The sequence below is a fragment of the Aquarana catesbeiana genome, linkage group LG05, assembly GCF_042186555.1.
Source record: "Aquarana catesbeiana isolate 2022-GZ linkage group LG05, ASM4218655v1, whole genome shotgun sequence".
In the NCBI taxonomy this organism is placed as follows: Eukaryota; Metazoa; Chordata; class Amphibia; order Anura; family Ranidae; genus Aquarana; species Aquarana catesbeiana.
In genome coordinates this window covers 263074206-263099854 of record NC_133328.1, presented here as the reverse complement: position 1 = coordinate 263099854, position 25649 = coordinate 263074206, and the positions used below count along the sequence as shown (strand labels likewise).

The window sequence follows — 25649 nt, the reverse complement described above, 5'->3', positions numbered from 1 at the left end:
AACGTAGGCAAGGGAATCTCCTGAATATTCTCAAATGGAGGTTTCTGGAGAACCAAGAGCACCAAGTTTAAATCCTACTGTGGCAAAAGAGACCATACAGGCTGAACGACATGTCAAACTCCCTGAATGAAGGTACAAACTAAAGAGTGCATGGCTAGGGGTCGCTGAAAGAAGATTGCTAAAGAAGACACCTGGCCTTTGATGGTACTCAAGGCCACCTTCTGCTCAATGCCCCATTGATGAAAGGCCAAGATTTGAGCCACAGAAAAATAGTGAGGATGAGCGCCAATCGACTCACACCAAGAAATGTATGCTTTCCACGTATGATGGTATATCTTGCTAGAAGCTGACTCCCTCACCTTCAACATAGTAGGGATCACTAATCCAGACAAACCTTTCAGGATGGAAACTCATCCCTTGGGACAACTGGTCCTCTCTGAGAGAGCTAGCCCCCAAGGGATGGTTACGGCCACCCAAATACCTTCGCCCTCGTTCCTTCGCAGGAACCATGGAAGAAGCTTGAGAAGAGGAAGGTATTAGCCCCACAGTGGCACTAGGATGAGTGCAGTGTCTACCAGAGAAACCCATGACCTTGCCACAAACTTCGGTATCTTCCTGTTTGACCGAACCTGCTGAAATACAGGCCTGTGCAAATGGAACTGCTTTGAAGGTGGACACCACCAGGTCCAGAACCTGTATGCAAGTCGGCAGAGAAGAATGTCTGCGTGACAGCAGCTGACAAATCATGGCCTGTGGTTCCCGAAGTTTGACCAGAAGAAGGACCTCCCTAGTCAACATTCAATCCAGAGTCAGACCCAGGTGATTCAATTTCCTGGACAGGGATATGGGAGGCCTTGGGTAGTTCGGACGTCACCCGAACCTTTGTAGTAATTAGACCCACAAAAGGAGACTCAGGGCATAAAAATCTCGAAATTGACAAACTCTGCCCCCCTTTTTTGGTACCCCCAAAGGATAATTTTGTGAATCCCCTTAACGCTCACGAAGGAGGTCCACGAGGCTGGAAACCAGTGAAGACGTCCCCCCACCCCAGTTATGGGTGAGGACATACATTCATGCTGAAGGGGTCTTGTCTGCGGTTCCGGAGAAGCCAGCTCTACACTTACCAGACCAAGGTTGCTTGAAACCTCCCGGGGAAGACTTGAAAGATCTATTTCCCTTATCTGCAGTCCCGGAAGCACAAAATATATTTTTTTTATGGGCCGAGAAGGAGGGCCCACATTTGTGACAAGGCTCCTTCCCTTTCCTAGACTGTGACGGGAAGGTACTCTCCACCCCCTCTCCCCCCGTGAGACCCTTAATGATGTCATCCAGAGTAGCCCCAAATAGGTGATTGCCTTGAAAGGGCAGATTGATTAGAGCTTTCTTGGAGTCTTGTTCTGCAGACCGATTCTTAAGCCACAGCATGTGCCTAATCACTACCGCTGAAACTATGAGCTTGGACAGCACAGGAGCCGCATCACAAATAAACTGCAGCCCCTGCACCAATTGGTCCGCCAGATCAACATAAGCAGAGAGAACCTGCTCATTCCTAAGACCCTGATGCAAAAGTTTGGCCCATTCAGTTAGGGTCTGAGACACCAGGGCTGAGGCCAGGACTGGTCGCAATGCTGAATCTGCCATAGTAAACATAGTGCGTGCCATCGACTCCGCTTTCCTATCGGCCGGGTCTTTAAAGGACGGGGATTCCTCTACTGGGATCATGGCTTTATTCAACCTGGAAACAGGAGAGTCCACTACCGGTGGACGGGTCCACTTTTTAAAAAGTGATTCCACAAAAGGATAATGTACTGCAAAATGTTTGGGGACCACAAAAGATTGCTTTGGTTGCCCCCCCCTCCCTTTTAGACAAATCTGTCAAAATAGGGGAGATAAGGAAACACCTTAGCTGTACGAGGCGTCTTGAGTGTGCCAACAGGGATAGCCATGTCTGTGGCCACATTAGCAACATCCTCCATTTTTAAAGTCGCACACACTGCAGTAACAAGTGCGTCCGCCAGCATTTTCTCATTCGCTGCTGTGACTGTGGAGTCATCATCTTCCTTATCGGACAGATCAGGGAGCGTGATATTAAGTCCCACTGGACGGGCCACATCCACGGCGGCACCAGACTCAGAATCATATGAGACAGACTGAGCAGGAGAAGGTGGAGGATGCTTCCTGCTAGGCCTTTGCCCACACGCCACTTCCACCATGGATACCAAGGACTCTAGGTTCCTGGTCAGTGCATCAACGGGAAGCTGGGGTTCAGGGGAACATTCACGGAGGGAGGATGGAGGGGAAAAAAGCCCAGCTTAACTGAGGGATTAGGATGGGAGGAGGGAACCTGCAGGCAGATCCGATCATCCCTGGAGGGTACCTGTGTCCACCCCACACAAAAGGGAGAGGGGGAATGTACTTGGCTCTCCATGGATGTGGGTATTGCTCCAGACAGAACCTCTCACCACTGAAGTGGGGGGCTGTCGGCCAGGGGAACAATGCGATTCGGACCGGAGCCCGGTTGTATGCAACCCTGGGAGATGTTTAACTTGCGGGCCAGCATAGTGCTTAGCTGTGGTCTGCATGCGCTCGCTGGCCAGACTGGGGGAACCACTGGATCTATATTATCCAGCCCATCACCCAGCCCCAACAGATTGTAGATCTCTCAGGAGACAAAAAAAGCAAAAAGATGCATGGAATGAAGGAAAAATTGCTAGGACCAAAAGATCCCAGCAGGGAGCCTAGGTCTTTACTGCTGACTAGATATAAACAAACTGAATACCTATAGCAGAGATGGGGTTATAGACCAGCTAAGGATGGCCCATGGGCGTAGCCAAGTTTTTTGTTCTGCCTAGTCCTACTCCTGCAGAAGGCGATATAACCCTATAGTCAAGATTAATGGAACACTGTTTCTGTCGATGAGCTAAAGAGAAACACTGTTTAACTTACGCCATGACATACAAGCACTATTATTAAATGACTTTGAAAGCAACTAGATTAAAAACGAACCACTATGCATTTAGCAACAAGGCAGGGAAACTGCTAGCATACAAATTAAAGGGCCAAAGACAAAAAAACAAGATTCCCTTTAAATCATTCCTTCACTAAAGTAAAATTGTATCAGCCTCGAGACATAGCTAATGCATTTAGTGAATATTATAGTTCTCTGTACAACTTACATAATGACCTAAATATGATCCAACCAAATGAAGACTTACATTAAAAGCTTTCTGCAGAAGGTAAAACTTCTGCCACTATCTCAGGAACAACTTTTGTCTTTGAATTCCCCATTTACAACCTTAGAGGTCCAGCAGGCCATAGACTCGCTACACAATAACAAATCGCCTGGACCAGACAGTTTTACAGGGGAATACTACAAAACATTCAAGCACATCCTATCACCCTACATGGTTAAAATGTATAATGCAACAACTGCCTCTTCGCCCTTCCCATCTGAAATGCTTAGAGCTTTAATTATAACTCTACCCAAGCCAGAGAAAGAACCTACCCTACCTCAGAACTTTGGACCCATCTCCCTCTTAAACAACCATCTAAAAATATACGCAAAATTAATTGCTCACTGTTTGATTGAAATATTACCCCTCCTTATTCATCCAGATCAATCTGGATTCACTAATGGCCGTCAAACCACCAAAGCAACTCGTAGTTTAATTAACTTCAAACAATAAAGAATTGTATTGAGCAAAAGTAAAGAACATATAAAGTAATGCATTTGTTTGTAACATAGGTCCACATCAGATAAACTTATTACATATGCGCTCAGTGCCAATAAATGTAGCATATTATTAATTTCAGCAGCTCTTGCATTGATGGAGTATTAACAATCCTCATTAACTAAGTTGAGGCTAATTGTATTCAGAAGTATCATAAGAGTCATGAGGCGTTATTAAACCAAAAGGAAAAGAAAAAAAAAGAACAAAAACTAAGACTGAATAAAAGGAAAGTGAGCAGAAAAGTACACAGGTAGGGGGTCAGGGGTACCTCTTCGGGGGTGTCATAGGTATAGTTCTGATCCCTTATTGGTGGGATGTAGACAACAGATTTACAATGGTCAAATGGCTGATATATATATATATATATATATATATGCGGTCCAAAAAAGTGCTCACCCAGTTGTCAAACTATCATACGCTACAGAATATTTGAACTGGAACCAGGCTGACCATGTGTTATGGAACTTGTTGGAGGTTTCATTTGCTATAGCGTGTGTTTCTTCCATTTTCAGCATGTGGTTTACTGTGTGGGCCCACTCTCTAAGGGAGGGGGGTCGTTGACAGTTTACAGTACTTGGGGATCAAAGACTGTGCAGCAATCAGAAGGTGTTTGGTCAGGTATTGTTTGTATCATCCCGGAGGAAAATTAGAAATATGCAAAAGGCAGCATGTGGGTGTGAGTTTAATCTTGGTGTCTGTAATGTGGAGGATCAATATGCCAATTTTGTTACAGTAGAAAGCTATTTTAGGGCACTGCCACCATTGTGACAGTAGCTTGTTAGAGCTTTCTTGTAATCCTGTGCTAATCAAGCATGTATGTGCTAGAATGCATGCGTTTTCCCATTGGGAATCAGTGACGTGTGTTTGAAGAACAGATTCCCGTTGCCTTTTGAATCTGGTTGAGTCTGTAAAATCTGCTTGTTGGAGATGTGAGTACATTAGGGAGGTGTTTTTTTCAATCTGTTCAGATTAGTTAGATTGGTTAGATTGCCTGCCTTATCCAGTGTAAGAAGGTAATGACGTAATTGACTGTAGTTCCAATGTGTAAAAACCAAAGGTGTGAGGTCAACCAACAACTGTCCATATGTTAAAATCCCGCTTGCATCTGTACAATGCAAGGCTATTAGGGGAACAGTGTCTTTCGTAGTAAAAGCTTTCAAACCTATGCCTGGTAGAAAATCAGGATTGTTGTTAAGCAGAGTAAGTAGCCCTGGGGATGTGGATGTATGGTGCGTAAAGGTAAGTTTATGAAAAATGTTAAGGGTTGTCCCAATTAATGGATGATGTTTGAGACTCGGGGGACATTTAGGCCAAGGAATCCAGGGAGAGAGTTTTAGAGGGAGTTCTGTGGAGCTTTCCTCTAAAGACACCCAGTGTTCATTTGCCACATGGCAATGCCAGTCTACAATTCTGGCCAAATGTGTCACATAGTAATACAGCCTAAAATTTGGGAAGCCCAGGCCTCCAATAATCTTAGGTTGATATGTGGTTTCTTGTGTGCCCAAAGAAACCTACACAGAACCATCTGCAACTGTTTAACCACTTAAGCCCTGGACCATTTGACTGGCCAAAGACCAGAGCACTTTTTGTGATTCGGCACTGTGACGCTTTAGCTGACAATTGTGCGGTCGTACGACGTGGCTCCCAAACAAAATTGACGTCTTGTCAACTTTGTCCCTAGCCTCCCTCCCCGGCATGAACCCAACTTGTTCGGGACCTACTATTTGTGGGAGAAATGTGCGTAACCGGTTAGTAATAATTTTGGCCAGTAGGTTCAGGTCGAGATTGAGTAAGGATATGGGTCTATAGCTGGAGCAATCTGTTGGGTCCTTGCCTGGTTTGGGGAGTACTGTCACACGAGCCATTAAAAACGTGTTCAGTATTTGTCGGGGGTGCATTAAGAAGTTCAGTGTACTTAATAGTGGGGCAGCAATCAGGTCCTGGGCTTTTGCTGGGTTTGAGGCTTTTTATAGCGGAGAGTAATTCCTCTGAGGATATCGGAGTCTCTAAGGACTCTGAATCCTCATTGGAAGGGACAGGCATGCCACTTTGCATGAAATAGTCATCAATTATTTGTTTTCTATCACCCTGTAAGGCTGATGGTCTGTGCATGTGAGAGATATTGTAAAGTTTAAAATAATATTTTTGAAAACTGTCAGCTATTTTGTCCACGCGGTTATGTAGAGTACCATCTTCTGACTTAATCGCTAAGATATTAGACGCTAATGAGGCTTCTTTTAAGGCTCTGACCAGGTATTTTCCCTCTTTGTCTCTGTGCTCATAATAGATTTTTTTTTAAGAAAAATGGCACATTTGGCTTTAAAGTCTAGCAAATCCTGAAGGCTCTGTCGTGCTTCCAGGAGTTCTGCCGCTGATTGTTTCCCTAAGGAGAGTTTGTGCAGCATCTCCAATTTGGCTATCTTAGTAGCTAGCATGGCCAGCTGACGTTCCGATTCCTGTTTGCGTTGGGCCCCTATATTCATTAGTTCTCCTCTGAGGACACACTTATGTGCTTCCCATATTGTTAGAGGAGAAAGGTCTTCCGTGCAGTTTTCAGAGAAATAGTTACGCAGAATATCAGTCGTCTTTTGGAGTGCGTTAGGATCCGTTAGTATGGAGGGGTTTAATCTCCAAATGCAAGGCTTAGTGAGAGATTCAGGGGGTGTCAAAGTGATTGAGACAAGTGCGTGATCAGAGTAAGTCTGTATGCCGATTCGAGTGTCAAGCAGGGTCGGGAGGTCTCTCTGTGTGACGAAGATGTAATCGATGCGCGTATACCTATCATGGGGTGCTGAGTAGTATGTCTAATCCTTGCCTGTCAGATTAACCATGAGCCATGAATCTATAAGTGTCAAAGACTGCAGTGACATTTCAATGTTTTTCAAGATGCTGTACGTTAATCTGGAGTTCCCTAAGGAGGTGTCTTGTAGGGAATTCAAGGCAACATTGAACCCCCCCACCCCCCCAGCATAATGCAACCTGAGGCAAAACTTTTAAGTTCTTCAATGAAATGCCTGCAAAACAAAGCATGAGCTTTGTTGGGAAAATAGACATTTGCCAATGTCAAAGGTATGGATCCCCATGTACCTTTAAGGAGCAGCTATCTACCCCTTCGTATCAGCCAGTTGCTGAGTGACCTCAAACCCCGCCGATCTGCTAAGAAGAATAGACACTCGCTTTAGTTTTAGTTGTGCAGTTAGTTGCATGGTATGCTTTTGGGAAATATTTATGATATAGGGTTGGAATTTTCCCAGATAGGAAATGTGTTTCCTGCAAAAAGAAAAAAAAAAAAAAAAAAAAAAACGAAAGAAGGTTTCACTTTGTAAAGTTCCCTCAGAAGCGAAGTCTGTTTTTCTGGAGAGTTTAACCCCTTTACGTTAGGAGATATTAAAGTGGGGCCCTTCCCTAAAGAGGAGTAGGCCATGATGACTGTGTGCAGCTATACCTATGGGACCACAAGGAGGGTAAAAAAAAAAAAAAAAGGGGGGGGGTGGGGGTGGTGAGGAAGATAGAAAAACAAGGAGAGAGAGAAAACCATCCATTGCTGTAAGCTCTTGTTCAAGTGTGGGCTGTAACCGTGTGGCCTTAGTCGCACCGCACTTCCCATTTGAGGGGATACGTGTGAGGAGCTAGCTAGAGAGATAGCAAGTCAATATTTATCTACTCACAAAGTTCAATGAACAGATATGTATCAAATATGTAACTAAACATCTAAAAGAGCTGGTCATGAGGGACCCGCAGTCAAAATAAGGCAAAAAATATTTCAACATTTTTAACAATAAAATCCATTTGAAGATTCAATATAACCTCTGGCTCGTGTGCAGCAAGTGCGTCAAATGAGCAGACTAATTGTGGAACTAAGCATATGGCTCTAAACCGGGGGGGTGTAAAGTCCCCATCGCATTTTCTTCCCCTATGGGGTTATCAGAAAACAAAATTAATGGGAAAAAATCCTCCTGGCGGGGCAATAATCTTTGATGAAGAAGGTTCATTAGGTAGTTCAGCCAGTGACTCAGGTAGCTGGAGTGGCAAAAGTAGTTCCTTGAGGAGCAAAGTCGGCCACTTGGGGAAACAAAACCAAATTGTGGGTCAATGGATAAACTAGGAAGGCTGTTAAGCTTAAGGTGGACTTCTAGGCCAGAGATGTCCCGTTGATCGGTCCAGGGTGGGGTGAAGCAACAGTGCCCCACAGTTCAGTGTGTAAATAGGTGTCAACAGTAATTTCTCCCGCAACATAAAAGATTTGTATCTATGTATTGGAGGTGTCTTTGCCCTCTGTTGGGATTCCGAGGCCTGAAGGTGGTTAACCAATCTGATAGAGCTGGAATGTCACTGTAGAACCCCTGCAGATGTCTGACACCGATGTGCCAAGAGGGAAGTCTCAGAGTAAGCAGCGGGGAAGCTGCATAGGATCATAAACCCGGTGACATCGCAGGTGCGAATGACAAAATGACAGTTATATGTGAAATCCGCTTAGTAACTGTTCCAGATGGGTAAACAGGAAAGAAAAAGTGGTGAAAACAAAAAGTTTCCTGGGGGATTTAATTGTTAGTCATGAGCGATAACCCCATATTCAGGTTTGGTCCCGATATCTAAGTTGCTTAGACCTTTTAGAGGAGAATGGTGAGTGACTTGCTCCCGGGCCTAATTATTTACCAAATTTACCCTTCTTCACCGGTGGCTTGGCTGGGGATGTATTTGGTGTGGGTATAGGGCTGTGTTCGCCTCGAGGCGTGTGAAACTCAGCGTACCAATCGGGTAAATCAGTGTAAGGTATGTGTAGATCTGTGCAAAAGTCTGGCAGCTCATCTGGCATTTGCAGGATATATTGTTTCCCATGTGCAGTGGCTTGTAGAGCAAAGGGGAAGCCCCATTTATATACAATTCCTTTTTCTCTGAGAACATCTAGCAGGGGTCGCATGGCCCTTCTAGTCTGCAGGGTGATAGGAGTCAGGTCTTGATATAGAGCGATTGTGTTTTCATTGAATATAATTTCATCGCTCTTCCTGGCCTGGGTTAGTATTTATTCTTTCAGAGGGAAGCTCTGAGTACAACACACTAGGTCCCTGGGGGAGCTGTCTCCGGGGGTTTCATTCTCAGAGCCCTGTGAGCCCTTACAAATTCAATGGGCGAGTCTGCAGGTTTTTCCATGACGTTGTTAAAAATGGATGTCAGGGCTGGACGAAGCTGGTCAGGGCTAATGGATTCAGGGACCCCCCGCACTCTAATATTATTCCTGCGTCCTCTGTTATCGAGATTTTCCAGGTGTCTATTGAACTCTATCAAGTGGGCAGAGTGAGCTGTAGTGGTAGCTTCCAGGTGAGTTATGGCCCTGTCCCTCCTGCTATCAGCTTTTTCTTTTATGGCCATTTTTTCTGTTAAAGTCAGTAAGTTGGCTTTCAGGTCAGTGATGGCAGAAAAAAAAAAAATTGGATTTTTATAACCGCTTACCTGTAAAATCCTTTTCTTGGAGTACATCACGGGGCACAGAGCACCATAGTAGTAACTATATGGGTTTTAGGCCACCTTTAGGTGAATGGACACTGGTATAACCAAAAAGGAAACAGGAAGTGCCCCTCCCTATATAACCCCTCCCATACCGGGAGTATCTCAGTTTTTGTAGCAAAGCAATATATATACATATCCCAATAAGAGAGGAGGGACCTCTGTGTTCTGTGATGTACTCCAAGAAAGGGATTTTACAGGTAAGCTGTTATAAAAAACCTATTTTCTTTATCGTTCATCACGGGACACAGAACACCATAGTAATAACTATATGGGATGTCCCAAAGCAATGCCACCTGAGGGGAGGGAGACACAAAGCAAAACAGCCACCGCCAGGTGTGAGGACCCTATACTGCTTCCTGCAGCACACTGCGCCCGAAGGCGGTGTCCTCCTGCCACCTTACATCCATTTGATAAAATCTTGTGAATGTATGAACTAATGACCAAGTAGCTGCCTTGTAAACCTGAGCCACAGAGGCTTGGTAATGCACTGTCCTTGAAGCTCTGACTGCCCTGGTAGAGTGTGCTTTAATCTGACAGGGAGGAACCTTTCTTTTCAGGCCATAGGCCTGACTAATCACCTGATGAATCCACTTGGCAATAGTAGATTTTGATGCTGCCTGACCCTTTCTAGGGCCTTCTAGCAACACAAACAAAACATCAGTTTTTCGTATCTGAGCAGTCGCTTTCAGATAGGCTTTAATTGCTCTCACTATATCTTGAGGATGTAATAAACTTTCTTCTACAGAACGAGGTTCTGGGAAAAAGGAAGGTAAGGAAACATCTTGATTCAGATGAAAACTAGACACTACCTTTGGCAAAAAGGTTAGTGTGCGACGTAGCACCACCTTATCCTTGTAAATGATTAAGTATGGCTCTTTACATAAGAAAGCAGCCACTTCTGCTGACACTCTTCTTGCAGAGGTTATCGCAACTATGAATACCAATTTCCTTGTAAAAAAGAATCAAAGGAATATTCCGTATAGGTTCAAAGGGTTGTCTTTGCAACACCAACAAAACCAGATTCAAATCCCATCCCATCCCAAGGGTGTTCTAACTGGCGGAGTTATCCGAGTTACCCCTTGTATGAATGCCTGGACTAAAGAATGCGAAGCAAGCAGCCTTTGGAAAAACACTGCCAAGGCCGAGATCTGACCCTTGATTGTACTCAAGACCAGCTTCATTTATACTCCTAATTGTAGAAAGGCCAGAATATTTCCTATGACACACTTACGAGGATGCCAACCCTTGGTTTCACACCAAGTGACATAAGCCTTCCAGACCCTGTAATAAATAGTCCTGGATGCCGGCTTTCTGGCATTAATCAGGGTGGTTACTACTGAACCTGAAAGCCCCCGATTCTTCAGAATGTGGGCTTCAATAGCCACACCGTTAAATTTAGCGTTTGTAAGGCAGGATGGAATACCGTTCCCTGCGACAGCAGGTCCGGACGAGGTGGAAGAGTCCAAGATTCTCCTACTGCCATTCTCACGATCCCTGCATACCAGGGTCTTCTGGGTCATGCCGGGGCTACTAAGATTACCGGCTTCCCTTCTTCCCTGATCCTGTGAAGCAGCCGCAGTAGCAGCTGAACTGGAGGGAATGCATAAATCAGTGAAAACTGATCCCACGGGGTCACTAACGCATTTATTCCGAGTGCAAGTGGATCCCTTGTTCTCGCCACAAAGTTGTCCAACTTCTTGTTGAACCTGGACGCCAATAGATCTACATCTGGTGTACCCCATCTTTGGCATATGGCCAAAAATACCTTGGGATGTAAAGACCATTCTCCCGGCAACAACTGTGGACGGCTCAGAAAATCTGCCTGCCAATTTTCCACTTCTAGAAAAAACTGCAGATAGGCAAGGAACATCTTTCTCTGACCAAGACAGAATATGGTCCACCTCCCTTTGGGCTGCGTGGCTTCTGGTGCTTCCTTGGTGATTGATATAGGCCACTGCTGTGGCATTGTCGGATTGTATCCTAACAGGAGCATTCCGCAACCTGAACGTCCAGGCTATTAGAGCCAGACGTACTACCCGAATCTGTAGGATATTGGGTCTTCTTGGACTCTGACCACTTCCTTGAATGGTGGTCTCTTTCTAGAACTGCTCCCCAGCCCCATAGGCTGACATCCGTGGTTACTACTTTCCAGGAAACTGAAATGAAGAATTTCCCCTTCTGTAAATTCCTGGTTATCAACCACCAGTTGAGACTCTGACGTACTTTTGGAGCCAGATTCGTTGGATAATCCAATGCTTGTATCTGTTTGTTCCAAGCAGACAGAATACTGTGTTGTAACAGTCTTAAATGGAACTGGGCATAGGGAACTGCTTCGAAGGAAGCTACCATCTCCCCTAGTATTCTTATGCAAATGCTAATGAAAGGACCATTCTTTGCCTTGACTGCCTGGACCAGCTCCATTAGAGCATTGACCTTTGCCTGAGGCAAAAACACCCTTTCCTGTTTTTTTTAGAAATCTACACTGAGCCTCCAAAGAAGGTCCCACCGAGATCTGAACTTGGATTCAAAGTCCAGAGTGCTAGCATTACAACATGGAGCCCCTGGGCTGTCTCTGACCAGGCCCAAATACTGCAGCCTCTTTACAAGGCTGTAGGGATGATTTCTCTAGGTTGAGAATCCAACCCAGGTGTCTCAGATAACCGACTGTTCTGTACACCTCATGGTTTAATCGTGCTATTGACTGATCTACCAGTAGCAGGTCATCTAGGTATGCTATTATTGCAATACCCTGGCACCTTAGACTTGCTAGTACTGGGGCCAACACCTTTGTAAACAGTCGGGGAGCGGTGGCTACCACGAAAGGCAAGGCCACAAACAAAGTGGAGTGACTCTACCGCAAACCGCAGAAACTTCTGGTGAGCTGGAAATATTGGCACATGTAGATATGCATCCTTGATAGCTATGGATGCTAAAACCTCTCCTTCCCGTAGGGTGGAAACAACTGACCGAATTGACTCCATTCGAAAGGAGCGAATGTTTAGGAAGCGATTCAGATTTCTGAGATCTAGAACGGGTCTGACATGTCCATTTGGTCTTGGTACCATAAAGAGACTTGAATAAAACCCCATGTCCCTCTTTTCTGAGGGAACCTCTATTATTACTCCCTGAGACAATAATCGGTCCAGTGTCAGAAATAAAGACTTTTTCTGTACTGGGTCCTTGGGAACGTTTGATCGTAGAAAACGCGATGGTGAAACTCTTGGATCTCTAGTTAGTCTAGGTAGCCTAGGGCTACCACAGAGGACCCATTAGTCTTGGATTTCCTCTAGCCAAGTTTCTGAAGACCCCCGCATGCCCTCCCCCACTCGATCAAGCGGGGGCGCACCTTCACAAGGAAGCCTTGGGACTCTGTTTTGAGGATTTCTGCTTACCGGCAGAAGGGTAGTCTTATCCCAAGAAATCTTTTGGATATACTTATCCAAATCTTCCCCAAACAATCTTTCTCTATGAAAGGGGAACCCAGCCAAGAGCTTCTTGCATGGTAACTCAGCTGACCATCTTTTTAGCCACAGAGTCCTGCACATATGTATCAAAATAAGCACAAGGCGAGACGCCTGATGGATAGAATCCTTGACAGCGTCCACTGCAAAGTATAGGGCCCTAGGTAGTTCAGCTAAACTTTGGGCCTTTTCAGCAACTCTCTTCATAACCTGCTTGAATTCATCTCAAAGGGATTGACAAATGCCTATTGCTGCCACTGCAGGCTGTACCACCGCACCAGCTACAGCAAATGAGGCTTTTAGTAGAGATTCCAACTTCTTGTCAGCTGGATCTCTAAATACTTGTGCATTGTCCACTGGACAAGTTAAACTCCTGTTCACAGAGGAGATAGCAGCATCTACCGCTGGCAAATCCCATCTCTTTGAGAACTTTTTCTCCATAGGGTAGAGAAATGAAAATTTCTTAGGAGGAGAAAACTGATTATCTGGGTGATCCCAATCAGCATAAATCAGTTGCTTCAGTAATGGGTGCATAGGGAAAGCATGAGAACCCTGTTGGAGTTTTAGCGAACCCAAGGAGGAGAAGGAAACATCATCCAACTCTGCAGGAGGCAACTTATATCCAGAGTGGACCAAGTCCCATAAGGGATTGAATTAGCAATTTCTGAGATTGCAAAGTTTGAGAAAGGTTCTTCAGATGCTGAATCCTCAGAAGAGTCACCTGAATTTCCTTCCCTCAAAGGTACCCCAGTATCATTTGGTCATTGTTGTTTCAGTGTTGGAGGGTCAATGGTAGGAGAAGGGGACCTGCCGCGCTTTCTCATCGCCTGGGAGGAGGATGCGAGCAAATTAGTTATTTTTCCCTCCAAACCAGCCAAAGCCAAATCTTCCTTAGTGACGTATGCAGGGGCTGGAGTGTTGGGGGTAGCCACCATGCCTGTGCAAGTTGGTTCAGATTTGCCAGATCCTGCAGGTCTTTCAGGGGAGGATAGGACTGCGGGAGTGCGACTAAGAGAGTCAAGCTCTGTCCACAGTGGCTTTGCCCTCCCCCCGTTGAATTACCCCCTTGCAGGAAGACATAGTCATAAGCACAAAAAAGCAGGGGTACTAAACAAAGTGTATCTACTCCCGAGCTTTAGTCTAGCAGTTACACAATATGCTGCTATAAATGCTCAGACTCAATGCTGAGTAAACGTGCCCTTTGGAATGCCTGTATCCACACACCCATACAGCTTACATACCCTTGTGCGCTCTGAGTCCCTCCATCAGCCAACCAGACACTCACAGAGTGTAAAGCTTTTAAGCAGTGAGCCTTGCGCCTGTGCCGTGTCTCACGTGCACGCCGCTCCATGTGCACGCTGGCGGCGTCTAAGCCACGCCCCTGCAGACTTAGGCTCCACCCCTTTTCCCAAAAAAAGATCCCTTTCCGGCGCTGTGCACAGGATAGCTGGTCCTGTGTGAGGACGGATCGGGGGGGGGGGGGGGGGGGAGTGTGGCTTGGGGTGTCTCAGCAGGGGGAAAGGGGGAAGCCTGACCACCTGAGGTGCATGGTTCCCCCAAACCCCTGCTGATGGCTGACAGAGCAGGAGATATAGCAATGCTGCCGCAGAAGCCTTTGCTGACACTTGAGCACAACACAGGGGAAGCACGGAATGTTGGAAGCCAGGTATGTAGCTTTTACACCCTCTAGTGGCAAAACACAGGCAAGGCAACACATACTCATTACAGAAAAATCAAGTGAATCATACATATTCTTTGTCTTTCTGACTTACCGGATCCCGCAGCAGGACTGCTGGAACTTATCACAGACAGATCCAGCCTTCACTCATCACGACGGGACCCGTCATGCCAGACCTTCAAGGACTGGGTCCCCTTTTACGGGTCCACACCCTTGGACCTGTATAGCACCTTGCCGGGAAACTCTCTGGCTCTGTTAGCATGACCAAGGTGCCGGGTCCCAGGGTTCAGCTCTCAAACGAGAAGCATTACAAAAACCTTGTTTCTTCCACCACGAGGCCCGTGTACCATCCACTTGGCTTTCAAGCACTTTAGATGGATCTGTTTGTACAGTCCCTTGATCCCGTCAGGGATTACTTAGAGGAGCTTTCTTAGCACATCATCAACCGTGACCAACACCTTAGACACTGGTGAAAAAACTGAGATACTCCCGGTATGGGAGGGGTTATATAGGGAGGGGCACTTCCTGTTTCCTTTTTGGTTATACCAGTGTACATTCACCTAAAGGTGGCCTATAACCCATATAGTTATTACCATGGTGCTCTGTGTCCATTGATGTACGATAAAGAAATGGGGGAGTTTGCATCCACTACTAATGACCTAGTAGATGTCCATGATGGGAAAGAGGACGAGATGGAATGGCTTAAAACAAAAATGCCAGCTATGGAAGAAAGATCAGATCTAGAAAGAATAATATGAAGATTAGAGGAATTCTTGAATCTATCCACCAGGGAGATATGCGTACCTACACTGTCACTTTATTTAAAGAGATCCTTCCTGATCTTACTGAGCTGGAGGTCACTATAGAGAGAATCCATCACCTACCTAAACCGACATATCTTCCTGATCAGATACCAAGAGATGTGATACTGTGTTTTCATGTTTAACACCTAAAAATTCTATACAGATGATAGGACACACTCAGCCTTACTATCATCACTAAAGCTCTCAGGAACCACAGGATAAACTACAGGTGGGGGTTACCCAACAAAAATCATTATCATTAAAGAAGGTGCCACATACATAGTGGACTCACTGAAAAAAGGTTTGTCCTTAATAAAGGAGTGGCAGATCATTCCAGAACATGCTAGCAACTCCAACTTCCCTAGGAGTGTCCCACCAGTGGATCCAGAATGGAAGATGGTTACTGCAAAAAACATGCATGAGCCTGGAAAACAGGGATTACGACACTTAAGTCCTGTAACAAAATGTCCCACACTCCGCTTGAGTGCTTTTGTCATATACTGTTTCCTCCCAGTCTGAATATAGATATTGGATATTCCAACCGCTGCTAACAACCAACAAAACAAGACAATACTCATTTTGTTGCTGAACATGGACTGTTTATTAGAACAAGAATACAGTCTTATATACAGTTGAAGAGGAGGTTCCCCCCTCCTGCTCATATTACTCTAACAATACACATGTAACCAGAAACCTAATTAACGTGAGCTAGTTATCTAATCGTTTACCCAGACTTGGTGACTCAGAGATATGACCTTTCAGGGTAGACTTGCCGTCTCCTCACTCAACTTACAATACACATAAGTATAAACACATCCCCCAATAGTTTGCTAGGAGACAAAGGTGTGTTAATGAGCAAAATAAACTATTGGGTGAAAGACCCGGGCTTTCCAGATCTCATGAATCAGCATTCCTTCCACATACATCTGTCCACTGAGTCCCAAGCTGGCAGAGACCATCATGGCCTCCTTAATAATGTCCTTTTGCATTACATAATATCTTCCTAAATGATTGTAGCTCCCTCAAATGGCAGGGCCCATAGTCGGTAGGCAAGAGGCTAGCATTCAGCTCCCTCCAAAAGCCCCTGTCCTGGGTGAGTCTGTCACAAGACCCTCTGGAGATCGGAGCCTCTTTCCGACACAAAATTAACCCTTACCCCAGTAAATCTGAGCAGCAGTGAGCTGCATTCAGGTACAAGTTACCCATATCTGGATTTGGACCATTGGTCCGAAAAGTTTGTGCCTTTCCAGGAAACTGGAGGATTGTTGTTTAGACTGCATTTTTTTATTCTTTTTCTTATTGTTTTTTCTTCCTTTTCATCACAGTCAGTACTTGATCTGCCAAAATTTCCTAGATCTCTCACACAGGAATCTTCATACGACCAGTACTCAACCTGGAGACTTCTCCAGAAGAACACTTCATACTGCCAATGTTGCATCCTTAAAAGCCAGATAGCACCATACCCCTGGAAAACTACAATAAGGAGGTTGTTTCACCACATAGGTTTCATTCAAGATTCCTCTCATTCCTCTACAGCATGTGTCAAACACAAGGCCTGCGGGCCGAATGCCGCCCGCCAGGCCATTTCACGTGGCCCTCACACCTCTCCTGCAGCTACGGCACCTCCCTTGTCTCTTATTCCACCTTGTTTAAGCAGATTAAGTAGAGAGGACAGAACTCCTCCTCCAGATCCTGCACTTCTCTGTGCAGCCGCAGAGAGATTTGTCTCTGCCTCACCTGTCTCAGCAGTTGGCAGCAGAGAAAAGGATAGAACTCCCCCTACAGATCTTGCACCTCTCTGTGCAGCTGCAGCACTCCCTTGTCTCCTTCTCCCCTGGTCTCAGCATTCAGCAGTCTCCAGCCCTCCTCTGGTCCTCCTCTAGACCCTGTGCCTACTGCTCCCCAGCTTCACCCCAGCGTCCTCCTGGCAGCAGCACAAAGTAAGGGGGGTGCACTGTGATGTAAGGGAGGGTGGGGGACTCTTGGCTTCTGATGATGTGGGGGCTCTTGACAGCTGATGTCGGGGGGGCTCTGGACATCTAGTTTTACAAATGCTACAGGCCCTTTGAGGCCAGCCATAATGCAGATGTGGCCCCACCGATGAAATTGAGTTTGACACCCCTGCTCTACAGTAAGGATCAAGTTTTATAATGCGAGTACTATCAGTATAAATCCTGTATACACCTTATATGACAATAACAATTGCAACTTTGTCCACTGGGGGGAGCTTCCTACACACAAACAGATCTGCTGCAGAAATGCCCATAAGTTTATCATTCCTACTATATCCAAATGGGTGTAACGTTTCTCTCCATTAATACGAAAGGCCTTAATCACCCAGCTAAAAGGAAATCAATGTGGAAGGAAGCCCAGCAATTTAAATGCAATATCCTGTGTGCAAAGGAAACACATTTTTGTAATCCAGCACCTCCCAAATGCTCTAACAAAAGCTTTCCATATATCTTCACTGCTAATGCAGACTCAAAGAAAAGAGGGGTCCTCACTGCAATTAGAAATACTGTATCCTTCAAGCTCCATGGAGAAATCAAAGATCCACAAGGACAATACTTAATCTTAATCTGTGATATTAGTGCCACAACCTATACCATTGCCAATATATATGCAATAACAGCAAATTTGCTTTCTTAAACGGATACGCAAACTACGTAAACATCAAAAAGGATTCCTACTGATCTGTGGAGACTTTAAAGTGGTTGCAAAAGGTTCCTTTTTAAAAAAAAAAAAATAATAATAACTTGTCATACTTACCACCACTGTGCAGTTCGTTTTGCACAGAGTGGCCCGATCCTCATCTTCTGGGGTCCCTCGGCGGCTGTCTCGGCTCCTCCCCACAACCGCTAAACCCCCTCTGGGAAGAGCTCTCCCAAGGGGGTTAGCTTGCAGGTGCGCTCCCATGATACAGTGATGACAGCAGCGGGAACCAATGGCTGTGCTGCTATCAATCATCCAATGAAAGAGCCGAGAAGCCCGGTCCAGAAGCCAGCGCGTTCATGACGCCGGACTTTCGAGGGCTTAGGTAAGTAAACGGGGGGGCGGGCTGGGGGGCCGTTAATCGTCAGATGTTTTTTCACCTTAATGCATAGAATGCATTAAGATGAAAAAAAATCTACCTTTACAACCCCTTTAAATCTAATTTCTGATCCATCTATGGATTCAACATCATCATCTAATCTCACTTATGCTGGAGAAAGTGTGGTTTCCCAGGAACTCTTTTTCACATATACTTTGTATGAACAAACGATCAGTCTCTTCTCCCCTCAGAGAACCGGGATCTGTGTGTTTACACAGATCCCACTTCTCGGTGTGTCACGAGCGATTGTGGGAGCCCCGCAGTAATCGCGACCTCCAGGCACTTGCATCGGCTCCGGGGGCGAGCAGCGGGCGCGCGTGCCCCTAGTGGCCACAGGGCAAAGCGGCGTTACATAATGTTGTTTTGCCCAGCCGTGCCATTCTGCCGCAGTAAAACTGTGGCGGCTGGTCGGCAAGTGGTTAAAATGGAATACTTATTTTTTAAAGCTAAACTTACCACTGAGACATTCTACAGAGCCTGGGACCTGTGGCTCAATGACCCCAGAAGTATAAAGCTGGACTGATCCCCTGGTCTTTAATGTCATATAGCACTTCCGGTTTCTTCCATCTCATCTGTCAATACTTTGCTGGTAGCACACATATTGCAGCACTAAGTACTTAGAAATCCAGCATGATAGATCAAACTTATATGTGTTTACCTGCTAGTTCTAACTTCCATTTGAACTATATTTAGATTTAATTATAGGTTTTGCATTGTTACCCCACACTTTATTATTCCTAATAGCCATTGTATATGTAAAACGATAGCTTCCACCTTGTGAACAATGTATACATAGCAATGTGCATGCATACAATATTTTGAGAATGCACCATTACATTTCCTTTGTTAAACTCTGTACATCTTTGAAAAACTGAATAAAGACTTGAAGTTAAAAAAATAAATAATAAAAGACTTGAGACTGGGGTGGAGGTTCATCTTCCAGCAGGAAAACGACCCTAAACATACAGCTAGAGACACAATGGAATGGTTTAGATCAAAGCATATGCATGAGTTAGAATGGCCCAGTCAAAGTCCAGACCTACATCCAATAGAGAATCTGTGGCAAGACTTGAAAATTGCTGTTTACAGACGTTCTCCATCCAATCTGACAGAGCTTGAGCTATTTTGCAAAGAAGAATGGGAAAAATTCTACTCTAGATGTGCAAAACTGGTAGAGACCTACCCAAAAAGACTTGCAGCTGTAACTGCAGCAAAAGGTGATTGTACAAAGTATTGACCCGGGGGGGGGGGGGGGGGGGGGGTGCAAATACAAATGCATGCCACACTTTCCAAACATTTGTAAAAAAAAATGAAAACCATTTATCATTTTCCTTCCACTTAACAATTCTGTGCCACTTTGTTTTGGTCTATCACATAAAATCACAATAAAATGCATTTACGTTTTTGGCTGTAACATGAAGTTCAGGGGGTATGAATACTTTTTTCAAAGCACTGTATGTACTTGTCTATGCCAGAATTATAGATAGTAAATTTAGACATATGGCCCACTTCAGTCAAATATTGCATGTATACTACAAAACTAAGAACCAGACAAAAACATGCACATTTGTTGCAAAAAATTAAAAAAAAAAGGATACATGACTCAGAATTAAAGTGACTGCTAGCAGCACATACCCAACTATGGTAGTTATAAGGCCTTCAAAATGAGAAGCTTGTACCTGCAAGAAATAAAAATGTATTAAGAAACACTATATACACACACACAATATAAAATATTTATCAACAGATAGATAGTGTATATACATACATATATACACACAGATTATATATATATATATATATATATATATATATACACACACATACATACATACATACACGCACAGTTGTGCTCATAAGTTTAAACACCCTGGCAGAATTTATGATTTCTTGGTCATTTTTCAGAGAATATGAACAATAACACAAACATTTTCCACTCGTGGTTACTGTTTGGCTGAAGCCATTTATTATCATTCAACTGTGTTTACTCTTTTTAAATCATAATGACAACAGAAACTACCCATATTACCCTGATCAAAAGTTTACATACCCTGGAATGCTTGGCCTTGGCACAGACATAGAAGGTGGCACACAGGTTAAAAGGGCAATTAAAGGTTAATTTCCAGGGACATGAACGGTGTGTGAGCAAGATGGCCACATAAAAAAAAAGAGCTCTTCACACCGGCCCGCTACAACGAGCGTCTGTCAGCTTCCCACTGTCTCCCACAGCATACCTGAGCCTGACTTCCACCGCCGCAGCACCCAAGACACTATGTCGCTGAAAAGGAAAGCAGAACGGCTCCCCAGCAAGCTGACAGCCTTCATGTATCAACCGACCACGAGGTGCAGCCAAAATGGCGCCGCGGCCGGAACAATGAATGCAGCGCCAGCGACTCCTCTCTTCCTGCAACCTGAGCACTCTGATCGCTCCCAAAAGGACCAGGACACTTCCCAGCTCACAGGGATGGAGCCCCTACTATCTCCCCCGGGCACTCCGATCTCTAGCAGCCCTGCAAAGGCAAAAATGCGCCTGGATGCCTCTACAGCCAAACATGAGGTGAGCCACATTCCCTCACTGTCAAATACAGTACCACTGTAAACATCCCAACATGACTCTATAGCTGCATTTCCCACTATGGGACAACCTGTGCTGGACAATACACTGAAGGACATGTTAAGGAGGTCCCTGCAAGCTGACATGCTCTCTCTTATGCACGGATTTGGTCACAGATAGAGAATAGAGTCTTCCACATTGAAGTCAACATAGGAAACTTTAATCATACTGAGAATGACATTACTGACGCCAAAGAAGATCAAGCCCACACCAATACCTGGATTAAAGGTAACATAGCGGATATTGAGGACAGGTCGAGTCACAATAACATTAAAAACTGCAGCATACCAGAATCTGTACAAACATCAGATCTATCCCCATTAAAGCTATTCTGCCTGAAGCTAAAAATATTGAGCTGGTCATTGACCGCGTTCACAGGTTACCTAAACTTACATTTCTGTCAGAGGCGGTGCCTAGAGATGCAATTCTTCATATTCACTTCTTTCATATTAAGGAGCAATTTATGCAGAAAACAAGAGCATTAGGCACCCTACCTGACCCTTATGGCCAGCTGCAAATCTTTGTGGACTTATTCCAGCACACACTGAGCCACTGCAGACAACACAACACCATCACCAAGGCGCTACGCAACAATCACGTCCAGTATCAATGGGTGGCACCAGCCAAAATTTCCGTCATTTATAACGGATCAAAGCACATGTGACCTTGGTCCAACATGGGCTACGTCTCCTGCAGGATTGGGACATTATCCCCGATACATCTGCAGCAACTCCCATGGATCTAAGCACTGAAAGGGACCGGCAAAATCACCTGTTACCACAGAGATCCAACAGAAATCGTTAAAATATTTAGCAGACACTCAGTCTAGTGAACTCTTTACCCTCAACCTCACATTCCTTGGCTCCGGTTGTGCCGATCCACAGGAAGCGATATCTAGGTGCTGACCTAGAGTTGTTTTTTGTTTATTTCTTTTCTCCTTTACGTTCCTTGTTTTACCAGTTAATCATAGCGACTGCAACAGGCTGCTAAACATTACCACTTGAAGTTTTGTACCTTAAGAATATCACTCACACAAGTTATATAAAGTATCTCTACAAGAAAAATAATAAGTGCGCTTGCAATATAATAATTATCCAATGATAATGAAACTTATGTGAAAAAATATTTAAATCACAAAGTGGTGGTGAAAGTTCTTAAAATATAAAGAGAGTCCATTCATTACATAAAAGTTCAGTGAAGAAAAATTGTGTGAATCCAATAGACAGGAATCCAGCATTCAAAATTCAGCCACCTCAACCCACATGAGAGGGAAGGTGGAAGGGCGGGATGTGATGGCTCAGTACATCGCCCATGCCCCTTTAAAGATGTAATTTATGACGAAACGTAGGGCGTGGCTACGCACTATATGCCATCAAGTCGAAAGCCCTATGTTTCTACATGGGTGTTCACTACTGTTTTATTTTGCCGGCTTCTTAATATGTTTTATGGCGGAGGAGTGTTCCCCGCATGTCTGAGCAATAAAAGGCTTTTTATTATACTACACCATCGGAGCTTTTTGTTTTATGTGCTCACGGCCCTTCGGACCAGTGAGTCTTTTGCAGAGTGACCTGCCTGCCCTGGGGATACTACAAACATCCGAGGATCCTGATGTGGGAGTCCGCTTATCCCTGCAGAGGGTTATATCTGCTTGTGTGTCCGACCTTGCCATAGAGGAGGTCCACCAACTCTGGTAAGTGTTCAATCTTACTGTTATTTAGATGGACCTGGAGTTTGGAAGTTCCCCTCACATCCCGCCCTTCCAACTTCTCTCTCATGTGGGTTGAGGTGGCTGAATTTTGGATGCTGGATTCCCGTCTATTGGATTCACACAATTTTTCTTCACTGAACTTTTTTTAATAAATGGACTCTCTTTATATTTTAAGAACTTTCACCACCACTTTGTGATTTAAATATTTTTTCACATAAGTTTCATTATCATTGGATAATTATTATATTGCAAGTGCACTTATTATTTTTCTTGTCCTTGTTTGCTACACTGATATTTGTGTTTTTTTTGTTGCAGCTGCACTTTTTATTTCAATTTTATTTTTTGTTTTGTGCTCATAGCGCGGTATTTTCTCTTTTTTTTTTTTTTTTTTAATTGTAGTTGTTAATATCGTTTACTCGCAGCTTGAGCCGGTCCTTGGTGATCTAGGTTAATCATTTAATTTAGCCCTCACTTCAACTGGTTTACTCATACTTATAAGTTTCACTTGGTTTAACTTTTTTTTTACACCCAACATGGATGTGTTTGAATATCGTTCTTCACGGATGATTAAAAAAAAGAAGGGGTATTTGAAACTAGCAATGAACTAGAGGGTGATCTGGGAGGCCTCTATTTGAGACTTAAAAATCTCATGGTCTCCGAGATACATACGCAATGGGATATAGCTTTCCTAGAGCAGTATGTAGCGGACTCGATGGTCCCGAGAAGCCTTAGGTGGGAGGTCAGTCCCCAAAAAGGTGAAACGGAGCTCCAAGATTGGTTCAAGTACTTTAATGAAGCTGGTGTCAAATTCTTGGAGTTCTTGATCCAAAAGAAAAATGGTAAATTAGACAGACTAGATGTGGAAATTAAGCTGATTAAGGAGAAACTCTCCTCTCATATCAACAGTGAGGAATATAAAGGAACGATCCACTAATCTTAAGAAATTATTAGAAAAGGAGGAAATTGAGCAGAAAAATTAAAAAAGAAAGAAATTTAATCGAGATGTGGGAGATTATAAAAATGGGTTTGTGTTCAACTGGCAGAGTAAAATCGTAGCCGATGAGATGGAGCTAACTGAAACCGTGGATGTCCCCCGTTCCCCCAGGCGAGACATTGACCCATCAGCTGGAGGACGGGGAGGAGATGTATATAGACCGCCTTCCACTCAGAACCAACATTCCTCATCCTCCAAACGAGTCTCTTATCGGTCACCAGAAAAGCACAACAAACCTTTTCCTAAATCACGTCCTCCGACACATGGGTCGGGGGGGTGACCCTAAGTCCCCTAAAAAGAGACCCAAGAACCGGAAGCCAAATAGTCAAATTCAACATATTAATAATTATTATCAATATACTAGAGGTAGTCAAGGACCAACTAGGGGTTCTCGGGGTGATTATCCCCCTCGTCACTATGATCCCCCTAGAAGGACCTATGAAGAGGATCAATACTCTAGATATCCTGTCACCATCCAAAATCGTTTCCAACCTCTGAGGAGTTTGGAAAATCACTGTGATGATTATGGCTAATATGATAGGAGGGATTATCATTCCGATTACCAGACTCCCAAGAGAGGGTTGTATGATGACAGACCATCTTGGTATCAACCATCCCTGTTCCAGCGAGGTGAACAAGGGGGTCGGACGTACCCCCAATCAACCCCAGTGGGAAGAATACTCCCAATCACAGCATTGAGGTTTTCCCCGGGGAGACCAAAACCCCCAAACACCGGTAGAAAAAAAAGAGAGGAGTCAGAGGGGGGAGGAGGTCAAAGAGCCAAAAGAAAGCGGGAATAAAAGGACAGGGTATTTTCAACCTGAGTGAAATTCCTTTGACCAAGGCTGAGACCTCTATTCTTGATAAAGGTCTTAAATTTGCACCTCCTAAATCACTTAATAAATTTCAAACTTATATGGACATTCATAAGTATACAAGAAAGCTAAACATTAAAAGATATATGTTGTCCAATCCGATTAACCCTCAAGAGAAGAACTCTAATATTAGGCACTCAGGCCTTGCAAATGCTTTGTTATTCAACCCACCAGGAGGCCTACCTGCTTCAATCAAGGTCTTTAGGGATATTCTCCTCAGAGACCTTGACTGTTTGAAAATGAAGCATACCAAAATGTCTCAAGATCTACAGACAGGACTGGACCTGCTTTGTAATCAGAAGGACCTTGTTATTAGACCAGCTGATAAGGGGGGTGGGATCGTTATCCTCGACAAGGCCGACTACCTTAACCATTTCCCGCCCGCCCTATAGCGGATTGACGTCCGGGAAGTGGTTCCGTTATCCTGACTGGGCGTCATATGACGTCCAGCAGGATAACATGCCGCCACGCGCCCCCGGGGGCACGCATCGTGGCGATCGGTGGAGCGGTGTGTCAGCCTGACACACCGCTCCACTGATCTTGGTAAAAAGCCTCCGGCGGAGGCTCTTTACTACGTGATCAGCCGTGTCCAATCACGGCTGATCACGCTGTCAATGGGAAGAGCCGTTGATCGGCTTTTCCTCACTCGCGTCTGACAGACGCGAGTAGAGGAGAGCTGATCGGCGGTTCTCCTGACAGGGGGGGGTCTGCGCTGATTGTTTATCAGCACAGCCCCCCCCTCAGATCACCACACTGGACCACCAGGGATCGCCACTAGGACCACCAGGGAAGGGGCAACATGTGGATGGCCAGGTATGTACCCCATGGCCATCCACATGTGCCCAATGTGCCCAATCTGTGCCAATCAGTGCCCACAAATGGGCACTGATTGGCACCATTATGTTACAGATCTGCCCAGCAATGCCCCCAATATGTTTTATCAGTGTCATAGAAACACGAAAAAAGTACTCTTGCGCACTGGTGTGTTAGCTAAAGAAATTCAAGAGGGGCTATGGGCTTCGGCTTTGCTGCTCTCGAAGGATGGGATTATCCTAATAGTGAAAAACAAAGAAAGAAACAAGAGAGCGCACCAGCCTAGCGCATTATCCTTGGCAAATTTTAATAAATTAAAAACAAGGTAAAAGGCTACTCACAAAAGTCGCAGGTAAATTAGCATATCAAACGC

At 44.7% G+C, this 25649-nt stretch overlaps 1 protein-coding gene across 4 annotated transcripts in view; it reads right to left on the bottom strand.

Annotated features, from left to right (window-relative positions):
* The window catches only part of MARCHF6 (membrane associated ring-CH-type finger 6), a 1314422-nt gene that overhangs the window by 705727 nt on the left and 583046 nt on the right, over positions 1-25649 (bottom strand). For all 4 annotated transcript variants that reach the window (XR_012244456.1, XM_073630743.1, XM_073630744.1 and 1 more), the window contains one exon: positions 19871-19951. Coding sequence is in view for 3 of the 4 variants with exons in the window: in XM_073630743.1 (XP_073486844.1) it covers positions 19871-19951 (81 nt within the window). In the remaining variant the exon portion in view is untranslated. The remainder of the gene's footprint in view (positions 1-19870; positions 19952-25649) is intronic.